The 21,529-nt window shown below is 54.3% G+C and overlaps 1 protein-coding gene across 2 annotated transcripts in view; it reads left to right on the top strand.

The window, feature by feature from the left end:
- The first annotated feature begins 2,327 nt into the window (after positions 1–2,327).
- The window catches only part of LOC120381414 (zinc finger protein 850-like), a 376,174-nt gene continuing 356,972 nt past the window's right edge, over positions 2,328–21,529 (top strand). Inside the window, exon 1 of one of the 2 annotated variants that reach the window (XM_039499601.1) lies at positions 2,328–3,080. In XM_039499601.1, the coding sequence (XP_039355535.1) occupies positions 2,407–3,080 (674 nt within the window). In that variant the 5' untranslated portion in view covers positions 2,328–2,406. The remainder of the gene's footprint in view (positions 3,081–21,529) is intronic. The other variant, XM_039499602.1, reaches the window with a different exon arrangement.

The raw sequence follows: 21,529 nt of genomic DNA on the forward strand, positions 1-21,529 counted from the left end.
CGTTCGGCTGGACCTGCTGACAGAGCTCACAGGTTGAAATAGGAGTGTTGAAGCCAGAGGCTCAGTCTCAGGTGCTGAAGCTACATGGCCTGTCCTTGTGGAAGAGTGGGACCCCTTGGGAGTCTAGTGCACTCAAGAGACTCCTCCCAAGGACTGTTTACAAGCCAGGGCATTGCCCAGATCCTGTGGATCCATGCCAGTGTGCCAGTGCGCCTTCTGGGGAAAGGAGAGAAAACAGGGAAAGGATCTAAATGTGTATTTACCATCGCCCCCTCACCAGTCCTCGTGGGAATCCCTGATCAGTTCCAAAGTGTATTAAAACCTTCCTTAAAGTCTTACCTCTTGGTGATCAGGTCAGATTTAGAGGGGTTTCCCTTCACCCTCCCACTTCCCTGGTTCTTGTCACGCTGACAGCAAGCAGCAAAAGACCAGAAGTCCAAAGCGCAGATAATGCGATGTTTATGGGGGTTAGTTTTCAAGCAGGCATATTCCAAACCCCTTCACACCAGTCGGGTTTATCTCTATACACTGATAGAGTCTGTTCCCCAGTGTTCCCTTCCCAGCTCTGACACCGCAGAGCGTTTACCCCGTGTCCCTGCCTGGCTCTGACGCCACAGAGTGTTTACCCTACGTCCCCCTTCCCGGCTCTGACACCGCAGAGCGTTTACGCCGTATCCCTGCCCGGCTCTGACGCCACAGAGCCTTGCCTGTCTCCCCATTCCCTGTTCCTGTTCCCCCCTTTAACAAATATGATTCCAATTTCATTTCCCCCTCCTGTTTGATCCCATTTATATAGTAATATTCTCAGCTAAACCTTAACCAATCATGGTACTGACATTTAACTAACCAATTCTAACATATTGTAACATAATTCTCTAACCAATTATATCCCACTACATTATTTACTTACCTAGCAACATTAATTATACAGCAGACAGAAACAATTAGAGAACCAGACTGATTAACAAGGTAAAAGGTAAACTTAAAACGATACAGAAATGAGGGTTTCACAACCACAACCATTGATAAGGGATTTCTTATCAGACAGCCTGCTGTCAAATTAAGTTTTCTTTAACCATCTTAAGATCTGTTTCTTTATCTGGTGGTGATGGGCACTCTCCGGACAGGATCGTCTTCCTAACAGCCCAATAGCACCTTATTTCAGTGTGACTGGTTTGGGGTGTGAGGATGTGACCCTTCGCTTCCCAGCTTATGGCTGCCCCTGCTGCTTAGCCAAAGGCCTTAGCCTAAGAACAAGGCCTCAGACTCTCCTAGTGCGAGAAGGCCCAGACACAGGCAGACTGTGATTTTGATTCTTTGTTTTTATACCCCTGTAACTAGCTAAGTGATAAAATACACCTAAGTTCTTAAAGTATCGGCTTTACAGGCAGGCCTGAATATCTCTGTTCTAACAGTGGGGTCTAGCCCTTCCCCCATTCTGTGTCTGTCCTGTCGATTTAGATTGTAAATTCCTCAGGGCCTGGGCCATCTACTATTCTCTGTTTGTACTTGTCCTAGCACAATGGGGACCCACTGTTAGTTGGCCCTGAGGCACTAAGGTAATGAATATGATTTATAATCATAATAACTCTCCTGCCACTTGGAGCCAAGGAAGCTGGCCTTGGGATGTTACTGCTTAAAAATGAGCTGGGATTAAAACCATGGAATATTCTTTGTGACGAGTATCCCACAAATTCCACTGACCTCCCTTCTTTTCTTTGCCTGGAGTAGGGTTTCCAATTTCCAAACCTGATGTGATCTCGCAGCTGGAACAAGGGGAAGAGCCGTGGGTCCCGGACCTCCAGGCCTCTGAGAAAGAAGTGCTCCCGAGAGCTGCCTTCACGGGTGAGGATTTGGTTAAACCAACTCAACAACTGTTTAGGAATGCAGGAAACATTTGGGATGCCCTACAAAGACCCTGTGAGCTCTCCAAGCTCAGGATTGTTCCCTGCAGATGTGGAATCACTATGGCAGATGTCACTCATGGCTTCCCTCCTACCCTGACTGACAACTGGCAGCAGGTCCCTCCCCGATCTCACTTTCCCCTGAGTGTTCTCGTGAGATGCGGACCCAGAACTGATCCCTTCCTCTCTCCTCTGGGGAAGGGTTTAGGGAAAATCAGCTCCTGATAGGTTTGATCTCTCCCACACACATTTTGGTTTGTTCATCCCTTTTTCCATTCCTCTCTCTGAGATTTCCTTTCTTTCCGGCACAGGGAGTGACCTATGTCTGGATTCTCTCTGTCTCCCATCAGGTGATGGGATGGTGAGTGAGAATGAGGAGAAACCCCAGCAGGAAGATGCTGAGCAAGTAGAACCACATGGAACGTTATCAGGAAGATCCAAAGGGAATGTTTCCGGGCGTTGTGCACTCCCAGAAAAAGCCAAAGCCTGTGAGACTCAGCAGATGCCAGATGAAAACTTCAGTAGCCACTCAGACCTTATAACCCGCGACAGAATCCACTTGGAAGGGAGACGCTACACATGCCATGAGTGCGGGAAAAGCTTCAATCGGAGCTCAGTCCTTATCAGACATCAGACAATCCACACAGGAGAGAAGCCCTACACGTGCTCCGAGTGCGGGAAAAGCTTTGGTCGTCACTCAACCCTTATCACACATCAGAGAATCCACACAGGGGAGATGCTCTACCTGTGCTCTGAGTGCGGGAAATGTTTTAATCACAGCTCTATCCTGAGCGTACACAGGAGAATCCACACGGGTGAGAAACCTTATGGATGCTCTGAGTGCGGGAAAAGCTTCCGTCAGCGTTCACAGCTTCTCAGACATCAGAGACTTCACACGGGGGAGACGCCCTACACATGCGCTGAGTGCGGGAAAAGCTTCAAGCAGCGCTCACACCTTATCAGACATCAGAGAATTCACACGGGTGAGAAGCCCTACAAGTGCGCCGAGTGCGGGAACCGCTTTGGTTGGCATGCAAACCTTATCTCGCATCAGAGAATCCACACGGGGGAGACGCCCTACACGTGCTCTGAGTGCAGGAAAAGCTTCAATCAGCGCTCAAACCTTATCGCACATCAGAGAATCCACACGGGCGAGAAACCTTATGGATGCTCTGAGTGAAACGCTTCAGCGATAGCTCAAGCCTTGCTAGACATCAGAGAGTCCATGTGAGCGAGAACTGTAATAAATGCCTTGACTAGGGCTGGCCAAAATTTTTTTTAATCACATTTGCTAATTCCCACATAGTGATCTGTGCACCATCTTCACTATGGTCTCTCAGCTCCCCCAGATGAGTTGCCTGCTTCTGCCTTTTGCAGCTCACCCTTCTTTGGGGTCAGTCCTGTGATCTTTTCTATCAACTCCTTTCCTTCTGAGTCATAGGAGTGTGTCCCCCTCCAGCCAGGAATGTTCCTCCGCTCCAGGTGGGGGAGAGGTTTGATCCCAACAAGCTACACTGAGGCAAAAACTACCTGTGCCTGACATCCACTAGGGCTGCACATGGCGTTGGCTGCTCAAGTTCGTGATCTGGGTGTAAAAAGACAATTATAGTTGTAGAGCAGATGCAGCCCAGGTGCAGGGGTTGGCATGAGCTTTTCCCGTGACCTGACCTAAACAAACCCTGAGCATCACGGTTATACTGTTCCCCCATTTCAAAGCAATTGTTAGTCATCAAGTTCTCCCTTTGGAAACCAATTGTTTCAGTCCCAGTTGCTTTGTTGTTGCTTCAGGTTGTGCTGCAGAGCAGATATTGTTACTACCATTTTCATCACTTAAAATATACTGAACTATAACGAAGAGCAGGGCTAGGGGAAAATGTCATGTCACCCTCTGTAACAGCAGAGGAAGATAGGGTAAGTCAGAGGGATTCCCTTATTCCCCATCAACTTCCCAATCCTCCTGTTGTTCAGTTGGTTAGGTCAATATTTTTTCTAAAGGGCTGGGAAGAGGATTCTCTAGTAAATGACTTGGAACTAAGCAAAATGCCCAGGCATTGTGCTCCCAAAGCATTTGTGAGCCAGGCCCTGCAGGAGGCCGCTCCTGAAGAGATCTCCTTCCTCATCAGCTGCATGTTGCCTATTATTTGGGAAATGCAATCCCTGTCTAGGCAAGGATGGGAAAAATGGAAGTGACATTTCTCTTCACCTCCCCCCCAGGAGATGCTGCAAATGTGTAGAAAATGAAATCCCTGTTGAATGTGATATAGCTGCAGAAAGATACCTATTTTTAATAGAGACCTGACATTTGGTGTCTTACAGGGATTCTAAGTCACCTAAATTTAGTCCCTAATTTAAATCTGTGCCACCAGATAAAAGAAATAAAAGGGCATAGTTGGGGGAGTTGTACCTCTTGTGTGGTTGGTGAAGAATTCTACGCCAGAGAAGTGTCAAATTACTCCAAGTAACGTCAAAGGTGTGACAAGAACTCAGGTAGGAGTTGCAGGTAGTGGTGGTTGATTTTCACCCCAGAGATGGAAGCTGTGGTGACCTGTGGCCCAGGTAAACTATCTTTAGAACCTGCTCCCTAGTTAAGTGGCATTGGTCACACTCCTGCAGGACGCCATGATTAAATTGGGAACAACTGTCTTTTACCATTTGGATCCAAAGTTTCATTTATATTTTATAATTGGAGATATACCAATCTCCTAGAACTGGAAGGGATCTTGAAAGGTCATCGAGTCCAGCCCCCTGCCTTCACTAGCAGGACCAATTTTTTTTGCCCCAGATCCCTAAGTGGCCTCCCAAAGGATTGAACTCACAACCCTGGGTTTAGCAGGCTAACGCTCAAACCACTGAGCTATTCCTCCCCCTCATGAAGCACAGAGAGAAACAGCTGATTGCTTCAGAGCCATTCCATGCCCACGGGTCCCAATCTGGCTGCCTTGTTGGACAAGAAGCACTTCCATGCTGGCAAATGATGGTAGCCAATGAGGGAATGTATCAGTTTCCAAGTTCAGACTGCAGGATACATGAATGCAGAGTCCAGAGTCTGTGGTTTTGTCTCTTCGTTTTGCTCTAGCGTCTGATGCATTTGTAACACTTCTCCTCCTGCTGCTACTTTGAAAGATTAGCAAGTGTGAAAATAGAGCACAGGTGGTTTTTCTCATGATGCAGCCTTCCCACGTCGTGTGAGACCCCTTCCACCCACACTTCTGGGAGAAGCCCCAGGGAGAAATGAACTCACAGAAATGGAAGGCTCCTAGGTTATTGTAGAATGTGTCTTCACACAAAGCTGACTGGGTGGAAATGGGAATTAAGAGAAAACTGCCCTATGGGTTTATATGTTGTAATTGTTGAATAAATTGGTACCAGCGACAATGAAATTAAACATGAAGTTAATTAGTATCACGGAAGGGGCTGATTACGTGATAACTGTCAGTGTTACAATATAATTCAGGTTTTCTTCTAGTTCTCTCCCTGCCCCCTCCTACTACATAGGAAATGGAGGCTAATCCTGAAATTAAACCCTCACTCCAAAGGAATTAGAGTTGGGGAATAGGTGAGAGAACTAGCATGTGTGAGAACAGAGACCCAGTATAGACTGTAATTATTTCTATTTCAAATGGAATTTATCTTGATAAATTTTAAATCTTCTGTTAAGAGGAAAATTACTTGAGACAGGATGTGTAACCTTTTATCCCGTTAGAAGGTAACTGCCACAGACTTCTCCAGGTCTCTTGTTTGCAAAGCAAAGATGTCACATGAGGCAGGAGATGTCAAAATCTACAATGGTGACGGATGGGTGATGGGAGCTTTTCTGGGTGTGTTTTTTGGTTTGGTTTGGTTTCTTAATTTAATTTAAATTTTGCCACCAGTTATGTTTATAGATGCCGCAGCCCCTGTTCCGTTTGAGCCCAGCTGGCTCTGGAATCCTCCCCAAAACTGCCCTTGTTTTTCTTTCATGTTTGATGTCTTTGGGGTTCACACATCACCACAACATGCGGTTCACAGCAACAGATACTTTGAGAAAGTGATGTGTAACTTGTTTGTCCGTGTGTATAAGAATGCACCCCTGGGGCAGTGTCTCTGTCTGGCATGGGGGGCAGTGGAGAGTCCCGCCACTGACTGAGCCGGTCGATTGTTGGGGGCACATATTGATACTATGTCCTGTAGAGTCTGCGGGGAACTATTACCGTGCTTCGTTTGACAATAAACCTGGCCGGGTGCCTTCGTCCCTTATCAGAGTCTGTGGTCATTGGGGGTTCTCTCTGGGTCTGCTGTGCCAGCGATCTGCAGAGCTGGGGCAGCACACATGCAGCCGACTGTTATCCACATAGAACAAGCACCACACCAGTGGCATCTGACAACAGGGTGAAATTTGTCATTATGGTCAGCGATTTTCATTTCCCTTCTCTGGGGGCAGAGATGGGCTTGGAGCTACCGCAGGCTGGGATGTAGAGCTCGTGTCCCCAGGGCCGGCTCCAGAACCGGGGTAAAAAAAAAATAAAGCTGATCGGCGGCACTTCAGCAGCAGCTAAATCGTGCCACTTCATTCTTCCGTGGTAATTCGGGGGCGGGTCCTTCGGTCCCTCTCTTCCTCTTTGGCAACAGCTCAGAGGGGAAGAGAGGGACTGAGAGACCCGCCACCGAAGAGCTGGACCTGCCGCCCCTTTCCATTGGCCGCCCCAAGCAGCTGCTTCCTTCGCTGGTGCCTGGAGCCCGCCCTGCATGTCCCCATCTAGGAACTTGTCTCTGCTCACAGGCTGCCTCCAGCCTGTCTGGCCAGCTGCTGAGTTCTGTGGGGGTGAGTCCTTCGGCATAAGTGGCACCCGGGAGAAACCCTCCTACCAGATGCACTGGTGGTATAGTGGTGAGCAGAGCTGCCTTCCAAGCAGTTCACCCGGGTTCGATTCCCAGCCAATGCAGGGCTGTGCCCTTTTCTTGGCCGGGAATTGGTTTAATTTCAGTCCCGTTGTATCAGTTTATCAGTGGAACGGGAGAATTAATGTCCCACATCCCAGCAGGTCATTCAACACCCAGTGGAGGAAGAAAGGGGCGGGACTATACAGTGAGCTGCTGGAGTCATCCTGGCATTACAATGTTTGGTTTATTTTTTTAAATGTTTCCTTTACCTCCCTCTCCATTTTGGACTCAGAGCCTTTAAGGGCAGAAGGGACCATTGTGATCATCTGGTCCGATCTCCTGCACCTTGCAGGCCAAAGGACCCCACCCACTCACTGGTTTAAACCTGCAAGTGACCCCTACCCCATGCTGCAGAGGACAGTGAACCCCCAGGGTCTCTGCTAATCTCCCCTTGGAGAAAACTCCTTCCCAACCCCAAATAGGGTGATCAGCTAGACCCTGAGCATGCGGACAAGGCGCACCAGGCAGACACCTGGGAAAGAATTCTCTGCAGTAACTCCGAGCCCTCCCCACCTATTGTCCCATCTCCGGCCGCTGGAGATATTTGCTGCTAGCAGTCACAGATCGGCCCCGTGCCGTTACAGGCAGTCCCATCCTACCACCCCGTCCATAAACGTATCAAGCTCAGTCTTGAAGCCACTTTGGGTTTTTGCCCCCACTGCTCCCCTTGGGAGGCTGTTCCAGAACTTCACTCCTCTGGTGGTTAGAAACCTTCACCTAATTTCAAGGTTAAGCTTGTTGATGGCCAGTTTATATCCATTAGTTCATTACTAGTGGGGGCCTGTGATAGTGTGGGGGAGGGAGGGAGAAAGCCTGGAGAACTGACCGTGGGAGCCAGAGAGATTCCCTGTTCCCTGATCACCCGTCTCTGGGAGGAACCAGCTGGAACCGCCCTTGGGAAGCTGCCACTAGTAACTCAGGTGTGAAAACATTATTCCGCTGGAATCAGATTAAAGCCTCCTCACACCCGGTGTCATGGTCACTGACCTGGCTCATCCCTGGGATGTTCCCAGCCACAGCAATGCAGTGAGTGGAACCAAATCCCTTTCCAGAGCCCAGGCACACACACAAATCCTGGGGCTTTTCGTTCCTGGGCTGCTGGCGCCATCGTCTGGCCATTTGGTTTCACTCCTTTCTGTTACAACCTTTAGCTTTCTGCACAGAAATGGTAATTCCCTGGGAGAGATTCGGGAGCGTTTCTCTGTTTTGTGGTGTTAAGGACTGAAATGTTCCCCAGGTTCCTCGGGCCCAACCTGCCTCCCGTTCTACTGCCCATGCAGCCCCATCCCAGCCCTCAGCCCCCAATCGATGCTGATTCCCTCAGCCCCATCTGGGCAGGGTGTGAACCCTGTCACTGCACATTGCCTAGTTCCCCTAACTCTGAGGGACTTCAGCTCCTCTGTGTCCCCGGGGCCCCTCCACACCACTCCCCTGCTTACCACGGTTCAGATATTGCAGTGGCATGAGTCTGCTTCTCAGCACCTGCCTCTCACTTTAGAGGCCCCACATTAATAACCATTTTCAGTATGAACTTACTGCGGGTTTTATCGCAATATCTGGGTGGGGGGAACCTGTTAAAAATATTCATAAAACTCCTTTCCCAAAATTGTCCCAGGGCTCTTGATATCCTGTGTATGGCACTGAACGGCCATTGACCCTGTAGCTGGTTGTGGTATAAACATCTTAGGTTTCCCAGCTAGATAAGATCCCATCAATACATAAATGTCAGGGGCCCCTGCCTGAAAGCAGTGACAATCTTAGAACAGTTCATGGGCAGAATTATTACACTAAAGCAGATGTGCAAAGCATGTGCCCTGCCACTGCGCTCCCTCCCCACCAATACAGCTAATGCCATAAGGCCCTGGGGGAGAGGGGCTCCAGGCCTCCTCTTGGTGGCAGAAGTGGTTTGGGGCTTCAAGCGCTTCCACATTGTCCCCTAGTGGCTGGGGCTGCGGGGGGGAAGGTTGGAAGGGATGGAAGAGGGTGGGGCCGCAGCAGAAAGGGTGGGGCTTTGCCATCACTAGCCCCTGCTTAGCCAGTAGGGTTCAGTTTAGGGCAGTGGGGCCTGCCTCCTAGGGGGGCACAGGGGGACATTCATGGGGGCACCTCAGGGCTCCAGCCAGCCCCCATGGAGAGCAGGGAGGGAGCACCACTCTGCCCCCAGGCTCCTGGCCCCGCCTTGACCCTCCTTACCCCCTCCACATCCCTCTCTCCAGCAAGCCACGGTCCCGGTCCCTCCCCTAGCCCCCATTCTCGACTGTGGCTGCCGAGGGGCCGCGGATACAGATAAGAGGGCACAGGGTGAAAAGTTTGGGGACCACTGGTTTAGGGTGATGCCCTCAAATCACGTCTATGCAGCCCATTAAAAGCTATTCTTCACCCACCTAGCCCCTCAAGCAGGACGGACTAGGTATGTTGGGTGGCCATTTGGTTTCACTCCTTTCTGTTAGAACCTTTAGCTTTCTGCGAAGAAATGTTAATTCCCTGGGAGAGACTCGGGAGCGTTTCTCTGTTTTGAGGTGTTAAGGATTGAAATGTTCCCCGGTTCCTCGATCCCCTGTGCTGCCCTTGACTCATCCAGGAAGGAGAACAACATTTCATTGCACACATGTGATTTGTAACCCAGCACCAGCCCAAACTGCTCCGTTAGGCACAGCCGCCCCACCCTGCTGCGGAGCTGGGCGGAGCAGGGGGGTCTGTGCAAACACGGTCTGTTCCTGACGTCTTCCCCCAGCTCCTCACTAGATGTGAGGGGGGAGCTCACTCAGACCCTGCTTCCGCTTCGTATTTAAAAACTCCTTATTGGTCCTACCTCTGCCGGCCTTGGATTTCTCCTCCCGTCCCTTCCCTGACAGCTCCGATGAGGTGGCCGAGTGGTTACGGTGATGCTGCTCATCCATTGTGCTCTGCCCGCGTGGGTTCAAATCCCATCCTCATCGGAGACCTTCAGTCTTCTCTCTTCCTGTACAAACAACCCTCTCCTCCCTTTGGTACAATCACAGACCAAACCATGTTGCCTCCTGCCAACAAAAACCATCCCAGGAACTCAGATCCCCCCTGCTTAAAATACAAGGTCTAAACACCAGATTTCTCAAAGAATTCGCTGGTCCTGGATTTCTTAGTTTTTATCTCAAAAGGGAACATCCTCCTCATCTCCCGCAAACACCCCGGGACCTCCACAAATTATTAAAATGCCCCCGGCCTCCTCATGTCTCCTGCCTTCCGCACCCCCAGTCCCGTCTCCCCCCGGTCCCATCTCATCTCCCCCCCGTCCCATCTCCCCACTTCTCCTCCCATCTCCCCAGTCCTGTGTCCTGCCCCCATCTCCACCCCTCCGGGTCCCATCTCCTCCTTCCCCTCCCCATCTTCACACCGCCCCCTGTCCCAGCTCATTCCCCTCCCATGGTCCTTTCCCCCCCCCCGCGCTGGGGTCTCTGAGCTCGGTCCCCGCAGGCTCCGGCCCGGGGGCTGCCCCACCCCCCCCGGGGAGGGCGGGGCTAATGACGGGCCACGCCCCCAGCGCAGGCCCCGCGGGAGGGGGGGCAGGTCCGCGTGGGCCGGACACGCTCCAGCCGGGGAGGGGCCGGGCCTGGTTCGCCCCTGCCCGGGGCCGCGCTGCCCGCGGCCGGAGCGGGGCGGGCGGGGCCGGGAGCGGCAGGAGGGCCCGGAGCGGGGGGAGGGGGGAGAAGGGGCGGGGCTGAGGAGAACCCCGCCCCCAACAGGGGGCAGCACCGCCTCACAGCCCCCCCCCGGCGCGCGCCGCGCTCCGCGCTCCAACGGCCCTAACGGCCGGACCCGTCACATGACTCCTCCCCCGGGTCCCCCCTCCCCCGCGCGCCGCGCTCCGCGCTCCAACGGCCCTAACGGCCGGACCCGTCACGTGACTTCTCCCCTCCTCCCCCCCCCCGCGCCGCGCCCCAACGGCAGGACCCGTCATGTCTCTCGCGGATGCGTCACTTCCGGACCGCTGCAGGGGGGCTCCGGGCGCGCGGCAGAGCCGGTAAGAGCCGAGCGTGGCGGGGGGAGGAGACACATGGGCCCGAGACCCCCCCGCGCTGGGCCGGGTCGGATACTGGGGCGGGGGTCCCGGTGCGGCCTCCGTAGCGATGGGGAGCCAGGAAACCCCCGGTGGGGGGAGGTGAGGGGGTGTCCGTGGCTCGCCCCTGCCCCTCCCCCCCCGCTGCCCCCGCCCCCCCCGGCCCCTTCAAACTGCCCCCCCCCGGCTCCCTGCGGCCCGTGTGAGGGGGGGAACCGTCACTGCCCGGGTGCGCCGGAGAGTCCCGTAAATCCCCACCCCGGACCCTCACACCGCCCCTCCCGGGCCCCCTCACACCGCCCCGCCCCGTCACAGCCACTGACCCCGTCACAGCCACAGAGCCCCCGCGCTGGGGTTTGTCTCCCGCTGCCGGGGCGGAGTCTGTGACCCGTTTCCCCCAACGCTCAGACCCGGATATAAAACATCCCAACCCCCGCCCGGTTCTCCCGCCCCGCCCGGATCGACCCTCTGCCCGGGTCCCGAGGGGCGGGGCCTTGGGGGCCAACGGCGCCGCTCCGCCGCCCCCCCCGCTCCTCGGTCAGACCCTGGTGGGAACCGCTCAGCTCCTATCCCCGACCAGCCACTGCCCCCCCACCGTGCTGTGTGTGTTGTGTGGGGGTGTGGGGGGGGTGTTGGGGGGGGGGCTGTGTGTGTGTGTGTGGGTCTGAGGGGGGTTGGTTGGTTTTGTTTCTGAAGTGCCTGACGTTATGCTGCGGTGGGTTTATTCTGCGTGTTGTGTTTTCCTACCTATCTCTTGTAGGGCAGCCTAGGGCCTCCCGCTGTCATCTCTCTGCCCAGCTCCCCCGGCCGAGGCAGGGCCCGGTCTGTGTGGATTATCTCTGCCCGAGGTGTGTCCTGCCTGCCAGCCCCCTTGTCAGACTGTTCCCGAGCTGACCTGCCCTAGCTCTGGGGACCCCCACACGGATCTGAGTGATGAGCAGCTCTGCAGAGAGGAGACCCCAGTGAGTGGCAGCTGGGTACAGAGACTGAAGTGGGGAGGAGAAACCTTGACGTGCCCGAGGTCTCCCAGGCTGTCCGTGACCGAGCTAGAAATAGAGCCCAGTTCTAGGGCTGTTTTGGGCACTGAAGGTCTCTGCCACCCTGGTGTTTCAGGCGCTGGTGCAAACCCTTAGGACAGACAGAATTTACACTAGTGCGCTCTGATTGGCACTGGTGCACCATGTCCCTGTTTGAAGGCTTGCGGGGGGACGGGGACACTGACTTCTCCTGACCCAGGACACCCACCCCCGGCTGTGTGCAGGGACCGCAGCTGAGCTGCCCTGCCCAGACAGCCTGTGCATCCCTGGGCAAACCACCTCTCCCTGCAGCCGAATACAGTGGGGCCTGGGGGCCTTTCCAAGCTGCGGGTGACGGGGCTCTGGAGTTACCGGGGTCTGTTCCTGGCTCTGTCCCTGACCTGCTTGGTGACCTGGGGGAAGTCACAGCCCCTCTGTGTTTTCCTCCTACCCCTTGTCTGCTTGGATTGTGATCTCTTTGGGGCAAGGACCGCACTGATTGGTAGAGGTGTTAGTTAAAGCAGTTTGGTGGAGGTGTGATTGTGATATGAGAAGATCTGGGTCTGAGTCCCCCATTGTGCGATGAAAGGAGAGAGGTGCATGTGTACCTGGAGCTTCCAGTCTGTCTCGTTTCTGCACTGAGCGGTGCATGTTGTCAGGAGGAAACAGGACTGTTTGCCGTGGGAATGGTCAGCGGTGAGATGGGATGTGAGAGCAGTCTGTGTGCTTCACGATGGGTGAGTGAATGGAGACTGTTAACTGGAACTTCTGTGAGTAAGGATGAAAGAGTTGTATAAAGGGGTGAAGGGCTGTTCAATTGACCAAGTGTGCGGCTGTTTCTGGGGAGCAGGCCTAGTATCTGAGTGTAGAACAGGTGTCGGTAGCTCCTGTACAGCACAGCTCACCTGAAACCACATTCTGTCTTAGCAAAAGTAAGCTCTGTCCCCTTCTGTTTGCTTCTGAAAGTTGCCTTTCCCAGGGCTTTGCTGCCTTTGTGAATTGCAGAATTAGGATTCCATTGGTGTGTACTTTCTCTGCCTTTCCTGATTATTACAAGTTTGAGTTTTGCTGATCTCTTTTCTGGAGGGGCACCAGACAGCTTCGGGCAACCTTAAATCCTGCTTTCATAAAGTTTTAATAGGTGAATTTCCTAGCTTTTTGCACAGAGCAATGTTGGTGGGAGGAGTTAGCAGCGCTATAGGCAGTTGTGGGTCTCACACAAGTTTGCAATCGGAGGCACAGGGAAGTGCAATGACTTACCCAAGGTCACCCAGCAGGCCCGTGGCAGAGCCAGGAATAGTCTGGGTGCAGTGCTCTCTCCACCTAGGTGCTGCGTGATTCTGAAGTTTTGCTCCCCTCTCCTGTACTTTTTGTTACGGTGGAATGGGAATAATGGTCATGCTTTCAAGTGTGTCTCTCCTCCTCCTCCTGACACCATTTGCAGCTCGGCCTCCCCTTCTTTCAAGTGTTTGCCATGGGCAGTAGTAACAGAGCCAGCGAGAGAAATCTCTGACATGGTCTGTGCCCCAGCTGGGCCTTCTGCTCCTGGGCCAGCCGTGCCCTAGCTCTGCCCCTCCTCCAAACAGGCCCCCTGCCCTATACACTCTGGCCTGCCCCTGCACCCCGTACACGTGTAACATGTGCCTTGAAACTATTCCTAGTTTGGATTTGGGATGATTAAATTTGTTACCTTCAGCTCCCCCACACTCCAGTTTCCCCCACACTCCCCATCACACTCCCCCACCATCAGCTCCCCCACACAACAGTTTCAGGTGTTTGGTGATGTCCCGATGGTTTTCCACTGATAGTTTGGGAGGGAGCAGGGCTGGACAGTTGAGTTTATAAAGTAGATGTTCAGTGTCAGCGCTTTGTTCTGTACATATGACCCATACGCTGATCTCTCAGTCACTGAGTCTTGACCAGTGATGAGCTTTCTGTAGACACCTCGCAGGACCCTCCTCCAAGCGATGTGTTTGGTGTGGTGGGTTTGTCAGGTCTCAGGGGAGAGCTGCTGGCAAAGACCAAGTGACCCTTTGCCAAGGGATCTGTGTCACTGTCTGACCCCCCTAGGCCAGGGAGAGGACGACTTTCTGCTAGTGGCCTTCAGGGCGGGTGCTGATTTCACTGCAGTGCCCCTCGTCCCCTCTCCATTTCCCTTCTCGCTGTGCTGTCTGGGACGCTGCTCTGCTTCCTGCTCCCCAGGCCACCCCGTGTCTACTCCATGTGCCAGGCTGCTGGCAACAATTTCAGTCTTAGTAGCAGGTACACCGTGGATGGTTTTCACCCCAGAGAAGGACACCAGGCCCTGATAAAACGGCTTTTATAACACAGCTGCCTTGTTCAGTGGAATTGATTGTGGTCCCAAAGGATGCTATGATTAAACCGGAAACAATTATCCTTTATCATTTGGATCCAACCTTTCATGAGGCTTAGAGAGAAGCGGTGCCTTTGGCAATAAAGGAACTGGATTTGGCATAATTCACAGCCATCTTGTGCACTTAGAAAGAAGCAAGAACCCCACAGAGGAAGAAGTTGGCCTTGCTTAGGCAGACAGGACAACGCCAGCTGCAAGCTGCAGTTTTACTAAGGAAAAATAATAAAGTGAAAGGAGAAATTCATAAGAAGGTGGGAAACGTAAAAACCTGACCTGGGATCTGGTGGTCTGTGTTGGTACGTTCTTTGCTCAAGCTGCTTTGCTCTTAAGGAGAATAATGCTAGAAAAACTGATAGCCTGGTAGGGGCTATGATAAGTTATGTGCTGTGTCAAAAGAAAATCTTTACAAAGTTTAGTTAGAAAGCGTGCACTGAAGCAGTCCAAGGTGCTTTTCTTTGGGCAAGGATCTGGCACCTAAAGTGCTCAGCAACTGGACAGAAGGCGGGGCCCTGGCAGGCTGGCTGTGGATTCCTCAAAAGCATTTCCAACATCAATGTTTTGACTGCTCGACCAGCTACTGCTGCAGCATAGATACGTGTGTGTGCTTCAAAGCGAATAAAGGCAGTTTTAAATAAAAGCGCTTCTGCTTGTGCCAATCCTTTTATCAAATGGAGGAGCTGCGTCCCCGCTGATTTATTTCTGACATCACCTGAAGAAAACCCGTTAAGTTGCCATTGCTTTGGGTTCTGAAAAACCTGGGTAACAGATTTGGCAAACCGGTTGCCAGGAGTGGTGGAGAGGAGGGGACGATTGGTACAAACGGTTTGTTTGTTTGCTGTGCGAGAAGGGAGGATGGGGGGCAGGGTTGCAACCTGTAATTTCCCGTTCAGAGTCCACATGTCAATGTAGGGATACATTCCGTTACATTGGGAGTCAGGGCCCAGGTCTGGTAGCCTGGTTGAGTAAGAAATTATGTCAGGAGGAAAGGGAACATCTGGAAAGAAAGAACAGCTGAAAATGATTTTGGGGGGGCAGCTTGATGGATTTTGTACAGGAAGCTTCACCGGCCCCAAGACATTCCTGCAACGCTGTAAGCAGACGGTAGTTGTCATAAATATAGGGGGAAAGGTAGCAACCTTTATGTATGCAGCAGCATAAAATCCTGCCGTGGCAGCTGGACTGAATCGCTTTACCTGTACGGGGTTAAGCAGTTCATAGAACCTAGTTGGCAGCTGACCAGAAGGATCGATGAGGAAAGAAGATACTTTAAAATCTAGGAGGGGAGGGAGGATTTCTTGTTTTGTTCCCTCTCCGGATGGAGGGAGAAGCCAAGCAGGTACAATATCTCCTGAAAATATACCTGGAATAATCCATCTAAAACCACAGAAATTGTAGGTAGGGCAAAGAAATGCGTCAGGTTATCTTTTGTTTTGGCTTGTGAATTTTCCTGTGCTGCAGAGGTAGTTTTATTCCTGTTTTTTGTAACTGTGAAGCTGATCCCAGCGGGGAATCCTCTGTGTTTTAAATCTTTTTATTACCCTGTAAAATTACCTTCCATCCTGATTTTGCAGGTGCGATTCTTTTATTTTTTTCTTTCTAAATAAAGTTCTTCTTTTAAGAACCTGGTTGATTTCAGTGTCCTGAAAACAAAGGGTCTGGTCTGGGCTCACATTGCTGAGGCGATTGGTTGGTATATTATTCTCAAGCCTCCCCAGGAAAGGGGGTGAAGGGGTTTGGGGGGATATTTGGGGGGGATAGGGATTCCAAGTGACCCGTCCCTGAATTTTTGTGTCTATCACTTGGTGGTGGCAGCAGGACCGTCCAAGGACAAGGAAAAGAATTTGTGCCTTGGGGAAGTTTTAACCTAAGCTGGTGGACTGTAAGCTCAGGGGGGCTTTCATGTGGGTCCCCCACATCTGTACCCCAGAGTTCAGAATTGTTGTGGAAAATTGATCACACGGTTGATTTTAGATCAGACAGCCTGAGGCACCTTTATTGTTATACAAGCATGCATGCAGGGAGGGACAGCGTGGCCCCATGGCTGCTCTCCTGTCAATAGATTTTCACCAAGCTTATAAAGGCTAAAACCGCAAATCAACACTTACTTAGACTCCCTTATTTGGGATTATCCATGGCAAATTAAGCAAGCTAGCTCAGTACTTTTCCATATTTGGTTTTTCCTGTTATTGTTCTTTGGCAGTTTTCGTTGGTGGTCCGCCTGCTTTAAGACCCCTCCTTTGCAGTTGCATTGGATAAGGCTCTTGTTGCATTCTGGCTGAGCTGGCACATATGGGCCCTCTTTGTTCCTTCCCTCAGTTCCTCTTTCTCTGGTCTCTTCCCCCGTCCCCCCCCCCCCCCCCCGTGCCCCTTGTGCAGACAAACAAGTTTTGCAGAAGTCCCAACATTTGCTCTTACATTGCAATTGTTTAGCTATAGCCAAGCAGCGGGGGGGGGGGGAATTGATCCCTATCAGAGTGGAGGGGTGGAACCCCCCTGACAGTAGTAATAGTAGTAAATTAAAAGATCAGCTCAAGGCAAGAATAAAAAACCTAAATAAAGTTAAAAGGATAAAATAAAATACCCCCCCTCTCCAATCTACCCTAAAGGCAGCGCGGATCATGACAATGCAGAAGCAAGTGTGTAACAGTGAGTGAGAAAGTAATCGGTCGGAGCAGGAAGTATCTGCGTTGAAACGGAGGACTCTTGAGAACGAAACAGCTGATAGAGCCGTACTGAAGGATTCCCAGGGAAGACCACGGGAAAGGTAAACGACACAATGGTGCTTTCAAAGCCACATTGGGAAATCAGAAGGGAACAGTGGCAGTGATTAGAGAAAGTCATAAACTGGGAGGGGCGGGGGGGATGCATCAGAAGAGGATCCCCTGTTCTGTTCATTCCCTCTGGGGCACCCGGCACTGGCCACTGGCGGGAGACAGGATCCTGGGCTAGACGGACCTTTGGCCTGACCCAGGATGGCCGCTCTTATGTTCTCCTTCAGCTGCTTCTTTCTCCACATTCCCCGAACTTCCCCCACCCCCTCCACTTCTTTTTTCTTTGGGGTGTTTTTTTGTTTCCTCAGTTAAGGGTTAATGCCGGAGCTGAAAGTATTTCCGCTGTCCTTAAAGATATGGCTGCCAAGCGATAGGAATGTTAACTCTGCTACTGACCCTAATGACTGCTGGGAAAAGAGTTTTAAATACATTGTCAATTAAAAAAAAATGGGCTCAAAAATTGCTGTTTCTTTTTATGGCCGTAAGGGGATTTGTGGCTCCTCATGAAGGAAGCCCAGTTAAAGCAATAGCTCTCCCAGGTAAGAGTCTAATGCAGGGGTCGGCCACCTTTCAGAAGTGCTGTGTCCAATCTTCAATTATTCACTCTAATTTAAGGTTTCTCGTGCCAGTCGTACATGTTAATGTTTTTAGAAGGTCTCTTTCTATAAGTCTATAATATAGAACTAAACTATTGTTGTATGTAAAGTGAATAAGGTTTTTTAAATATTTAAGAAGCTTCATTTAAAATTAAATTAAAATGCAGAGCCCCCCGGACGGGTGGCCAGGACCCGGGCAGCGTGAGTGCCACCGAAGGTAAAAGCCACAAGTACCCAAGTGCACCTCCCAACACCTCTCCTTGGGGAGGCCGGGCGCCCCTAACTCCCCCAGAGTGGCACATCTGGATGCAGATAGGTGCGGGGAGGTTTGTGGGGGGAAAAAAAAAATGTAGAGTTTGAAGGAGAGGCATTCGGACTGAATGTGATGTTAAATACAGGTGCCACTTAATCCTTACTCAGCACCCAAAAGAAAAGCCTGTTTAAATCTCCGGCTGGAGTTAAGCCCTCGCCGGGATTTAATGTGGCAAAGTGCCTTGTTTCCTTGGGCAGCTGGATTCTGTATTGGATGGGGCGAAGGAAAATAAGGGGCAATTTGGCTTAATGGATTTTGGAGGAGAAGGGATCCCGGGAGCGGGTGTCTTGAGAGAATTAAAGAGTGTTGGTTGATTTTGCTAGCAGGGTCCAATGGGAAATAGCTCCTGGGAACCCGGGGAGACTTCAGCAAGCTAAGGGGTAGCAGCCTTTAAGGCATCTGAAGAACGGATCTGCCCCCACAAGTTCCAGCCATTGCAGAAAAACACCAGGAGCTTTGGGGCAAAAACAGAATCGAAGGTGGGGAAACGACTGCAAAAGTCCTAGTTACTAGCTCCGATTTGCCTCCCCAACAGCAGCGTAGGCATCCGAAGGCGGCAGAAGCCAGCCTGGAAAACCCCGCACGCCACAGCCGACTGGCTTTTAAGCCAAGGGGTTTTATTTAAGAGTCAAGCCCCAATAACGCTGCCCTCTGGCCATCCTCACAAGTGACAGCAGGACCTGGAGACCGATTTCCACCACCTTAATTGGGTGGCTGCACGGGTGGCCCCCTTAGTCGCTAAGTATCGGGAGGTGACAACCTCCCTCGTGGGAGGAGCCTAGTTGTTTTCAGCTTTAGAGTTGGCCAAGGTCTCTCGCAACTTACGCGCATTTAACAGGCGCGATTTCAACTATGCGCGTGCGGCTGGAGTCGGGGAGCGGGGCCTCAAGATTTAAAGGTCGTGGGGCACCAGCTGTGGCGGGAACTCTGAGCCCTTTAAACCCTGCCGGCAGCTCGGGCGGCGGTGGGACCGGGTGGGGGGGTCATTGAAAGGGGGGGCAGGAAGACCATTTTGGCTCTAGGTGGTGTTCGCTTCACATGCCAGCCACGGCCCCGCACCTCCGGCCTGTAGTGATTATTCTTGCACGGTCCCCGTGCGTGGGGACGGCTATTCCCGCTTTCCAAGGACACCTGTGTGTTGGGCAGGGTCGGTGGGGGCATTGAAAGGGCGGCGGGGATACAATTTTGGCTCTACGCCGTGTTCGCTTTGCACGCCAGCCGCGGCCCCGCACCCCCGGCCTGTAGTGATTATTCTCGCACGGTCCCCGTGCGTGGGGACGGCTATTCCTGCTTTCCAAAGGACACCCGTGTGTTGGGCAGGGTCGGGTGGGGACACTGAAAGGGCGGCGGGGATACAATTTTGGCTCTACGCCGTGTTCGCTTTACACGCCAGCCCCCGCTCCCCCGGCCTGTAGTGATTATTCTCGCACGGTCCCCGTGCGTGGGGATGGCTGTTCCCGCTCTCCGTGCGTTCGGCGGGACTGGCGCAAGAGGCCGGGGGGGGTGCGGTGCCCGGGGGCTGGGACCCCCGATTAGGGGGTGTAATTCGGTGCGTAGATAAGACCCCGGTTTGCACCCGACCGGGGGGGGTTGGGGGGGGCGGGAGGCACCGAACACGTGTCACCGCAGGGGCTGGAGCCCGCCACGTGATTTACCGCGGCGCTGAGGGCGGGCCCCGCGCGAGGGGGAGGGGCGGGGACACGCGTGGGGGGGAGACGCTCCAGCCCCGGGGGGCGGGGCCTCGCGCAGCCCGCGGCCGGAGCGGGGCGGGGGGATAAGGGGCGGGGCTGTGGAGAAACACACCCCAACGGGGAGAGGGTAGCACCGCCTCACACCCTCCCGGCGCGCGGCGCGCTCCAACGGCCGCACCCGTCACGTGACTCGTTCCCCATCCCGGCGCGCGCCGCGCCCAACGGCCGGACCCGTCACGTGACTCGTTCCTTTCCCCCTCCCCTCCCCGGCGCGCGCCGCGCTCCAACGGCTCTAACGGACGGAGCCGGCACGTGACTCCCCTCTACCCGCGGGACGCGTCACTTTCGGGCCGCTGCCGGGGGCTCCGGGCGCGCGGCGGAGCCGGTAAGAGCCGAGCGGGGCGGGGAGGAGACACCTGGGCCCCAGACCCCCGCGCTGGGCCGGGCCGGAAGCTGGGGCGGGGCGCGGCGGGGTCCCGGTGCGGCCTCCGTAGCGATTGGGGGCAGGAAACCCCTGGGGGCGGTGAGTGTGTGTCCGTGTCTCGCCCTGCCCCTCCCCACTGCTGCCCTTCCCCCGGCCCCTTCAAACTGCCCCGGCTCCTGGGGCCCGTGTGCAGGGGGAACCGTCACTGCCCGGGTGCGCCGGAGAGTCCCGTAAATCCTCCCCTCAGGCCCCCACACCGCCCCTCCCCGTCACAGCCACTGACCCCCGCCCCCGGGTCCCCACCTCCCTGCCCCCGGGCCCCTCACATCGCCCCTCCTCCGGGCCCCCACCCCGCCCCGCCCCGTCACAGCCACAGACTCCAGGCTCAGGCAGAGGGTCAGGGTGCAGGGGATGGGGGCTCTGGCTGGAACTGGGGATAAGGTGTTGGGGGCTGGAGGCTCGGAGCTCAGGCAGAGGGTCAGGTGCGGCGGGATGGGGGCTCTGGCTGGGACTGGGGATAAGGTGTTGGGGGCTGGAGGGCTCAGGCAGAGGGTCAGGTGCGGGGATGGGGGCTCTGGCTGGGACTGGGGATAAGGTGTTGGGGGGCTGGAGGGCTCAGGGCTCAGGCAGAGGGTCAGTGTCCGGGGGGATGGGGGCTCTGGCTGGGACTGGGGATAAGGTGTTGGGGGGCTGGAGGGGCTCGGGGCTCAGGCAGAGGGTCAGAGTGCGGCGGGATGGGGGCTCTGGCTGGGACTGGGGATAAGGTGTTTGGGGGCTGGAGGGCTCGGGGCTCAGGCAGAGGGTCAGGTGCGGGGATGGGGGCTCTGTCTGGGACTGGGGATAAGGTGTTGGGGGCTGGAGGGGCTCAGGCAGAGGGTCAGAGTGCGGCGGGATGGGGGCTCTGGCTGGGACTGGGGATAAGGTGTTTGGGGGGCTGGAGGGGCTCAGGCAGAGGGTTGGGGTGCGGGGCGATGCGGGCTCTGGCTGGGACTCGGGATAAGGTGTTGGGGGCTGGAGGGCTCGGGGCTCTGGCAGAGGGTCTGGGTGCGGGGGGATGGGGGCTCTGGCTGGGACTGGGGATAAGGTGTTGGGGAGCTGGAGGGGCTCAGGCAGAGGGTTGGAGCATGGGGGCTCTGGCTGGGACTGGGGATAAGGTGTTTGGGGGCTGGAAGGGCTCAGGGCTCAGGCAGAGGGTCATGGTGCGGGGATGGGGCTCTGGCTGGGACTGGGGATAAGGTGTTGGGGGCTGGAGGGGCTCGGGGCTCAGGCAGAGGGTCAGAGTGCGGGGATGGGGGCTCTGGCTGGGACTGGGGATAAGGTGTTGGGGGCTGGAGGGGCTCGGGGCTCAGGCAGAGGGTCAGGTGCGGGGGATGGGGGCTCTGGCTGGGACTGGGGATAAGGTGTTTGGGGGCTGGAGGCTCGGGGCTCAGGCAGAGGGTCAGGGTGCGGGGATGGGGGCTCTGGCTGGGACTGGGGATAAGGTG

Source organism: Mauremys reevesii, linkage group 14 (genome assembly GCF_016161935.1).
Source record: "Mauremys reevesii isolate NIE-2019 linkage group 14, ASM1616193v1, whole genome shotgun sequence".
Classification (NCBI taxonomy): domain Eukaryota; kingdom Metazoa; phylum Chordata; order Testudines; family Geoemydidae; genus Mauremys; species Mauremys reevesii.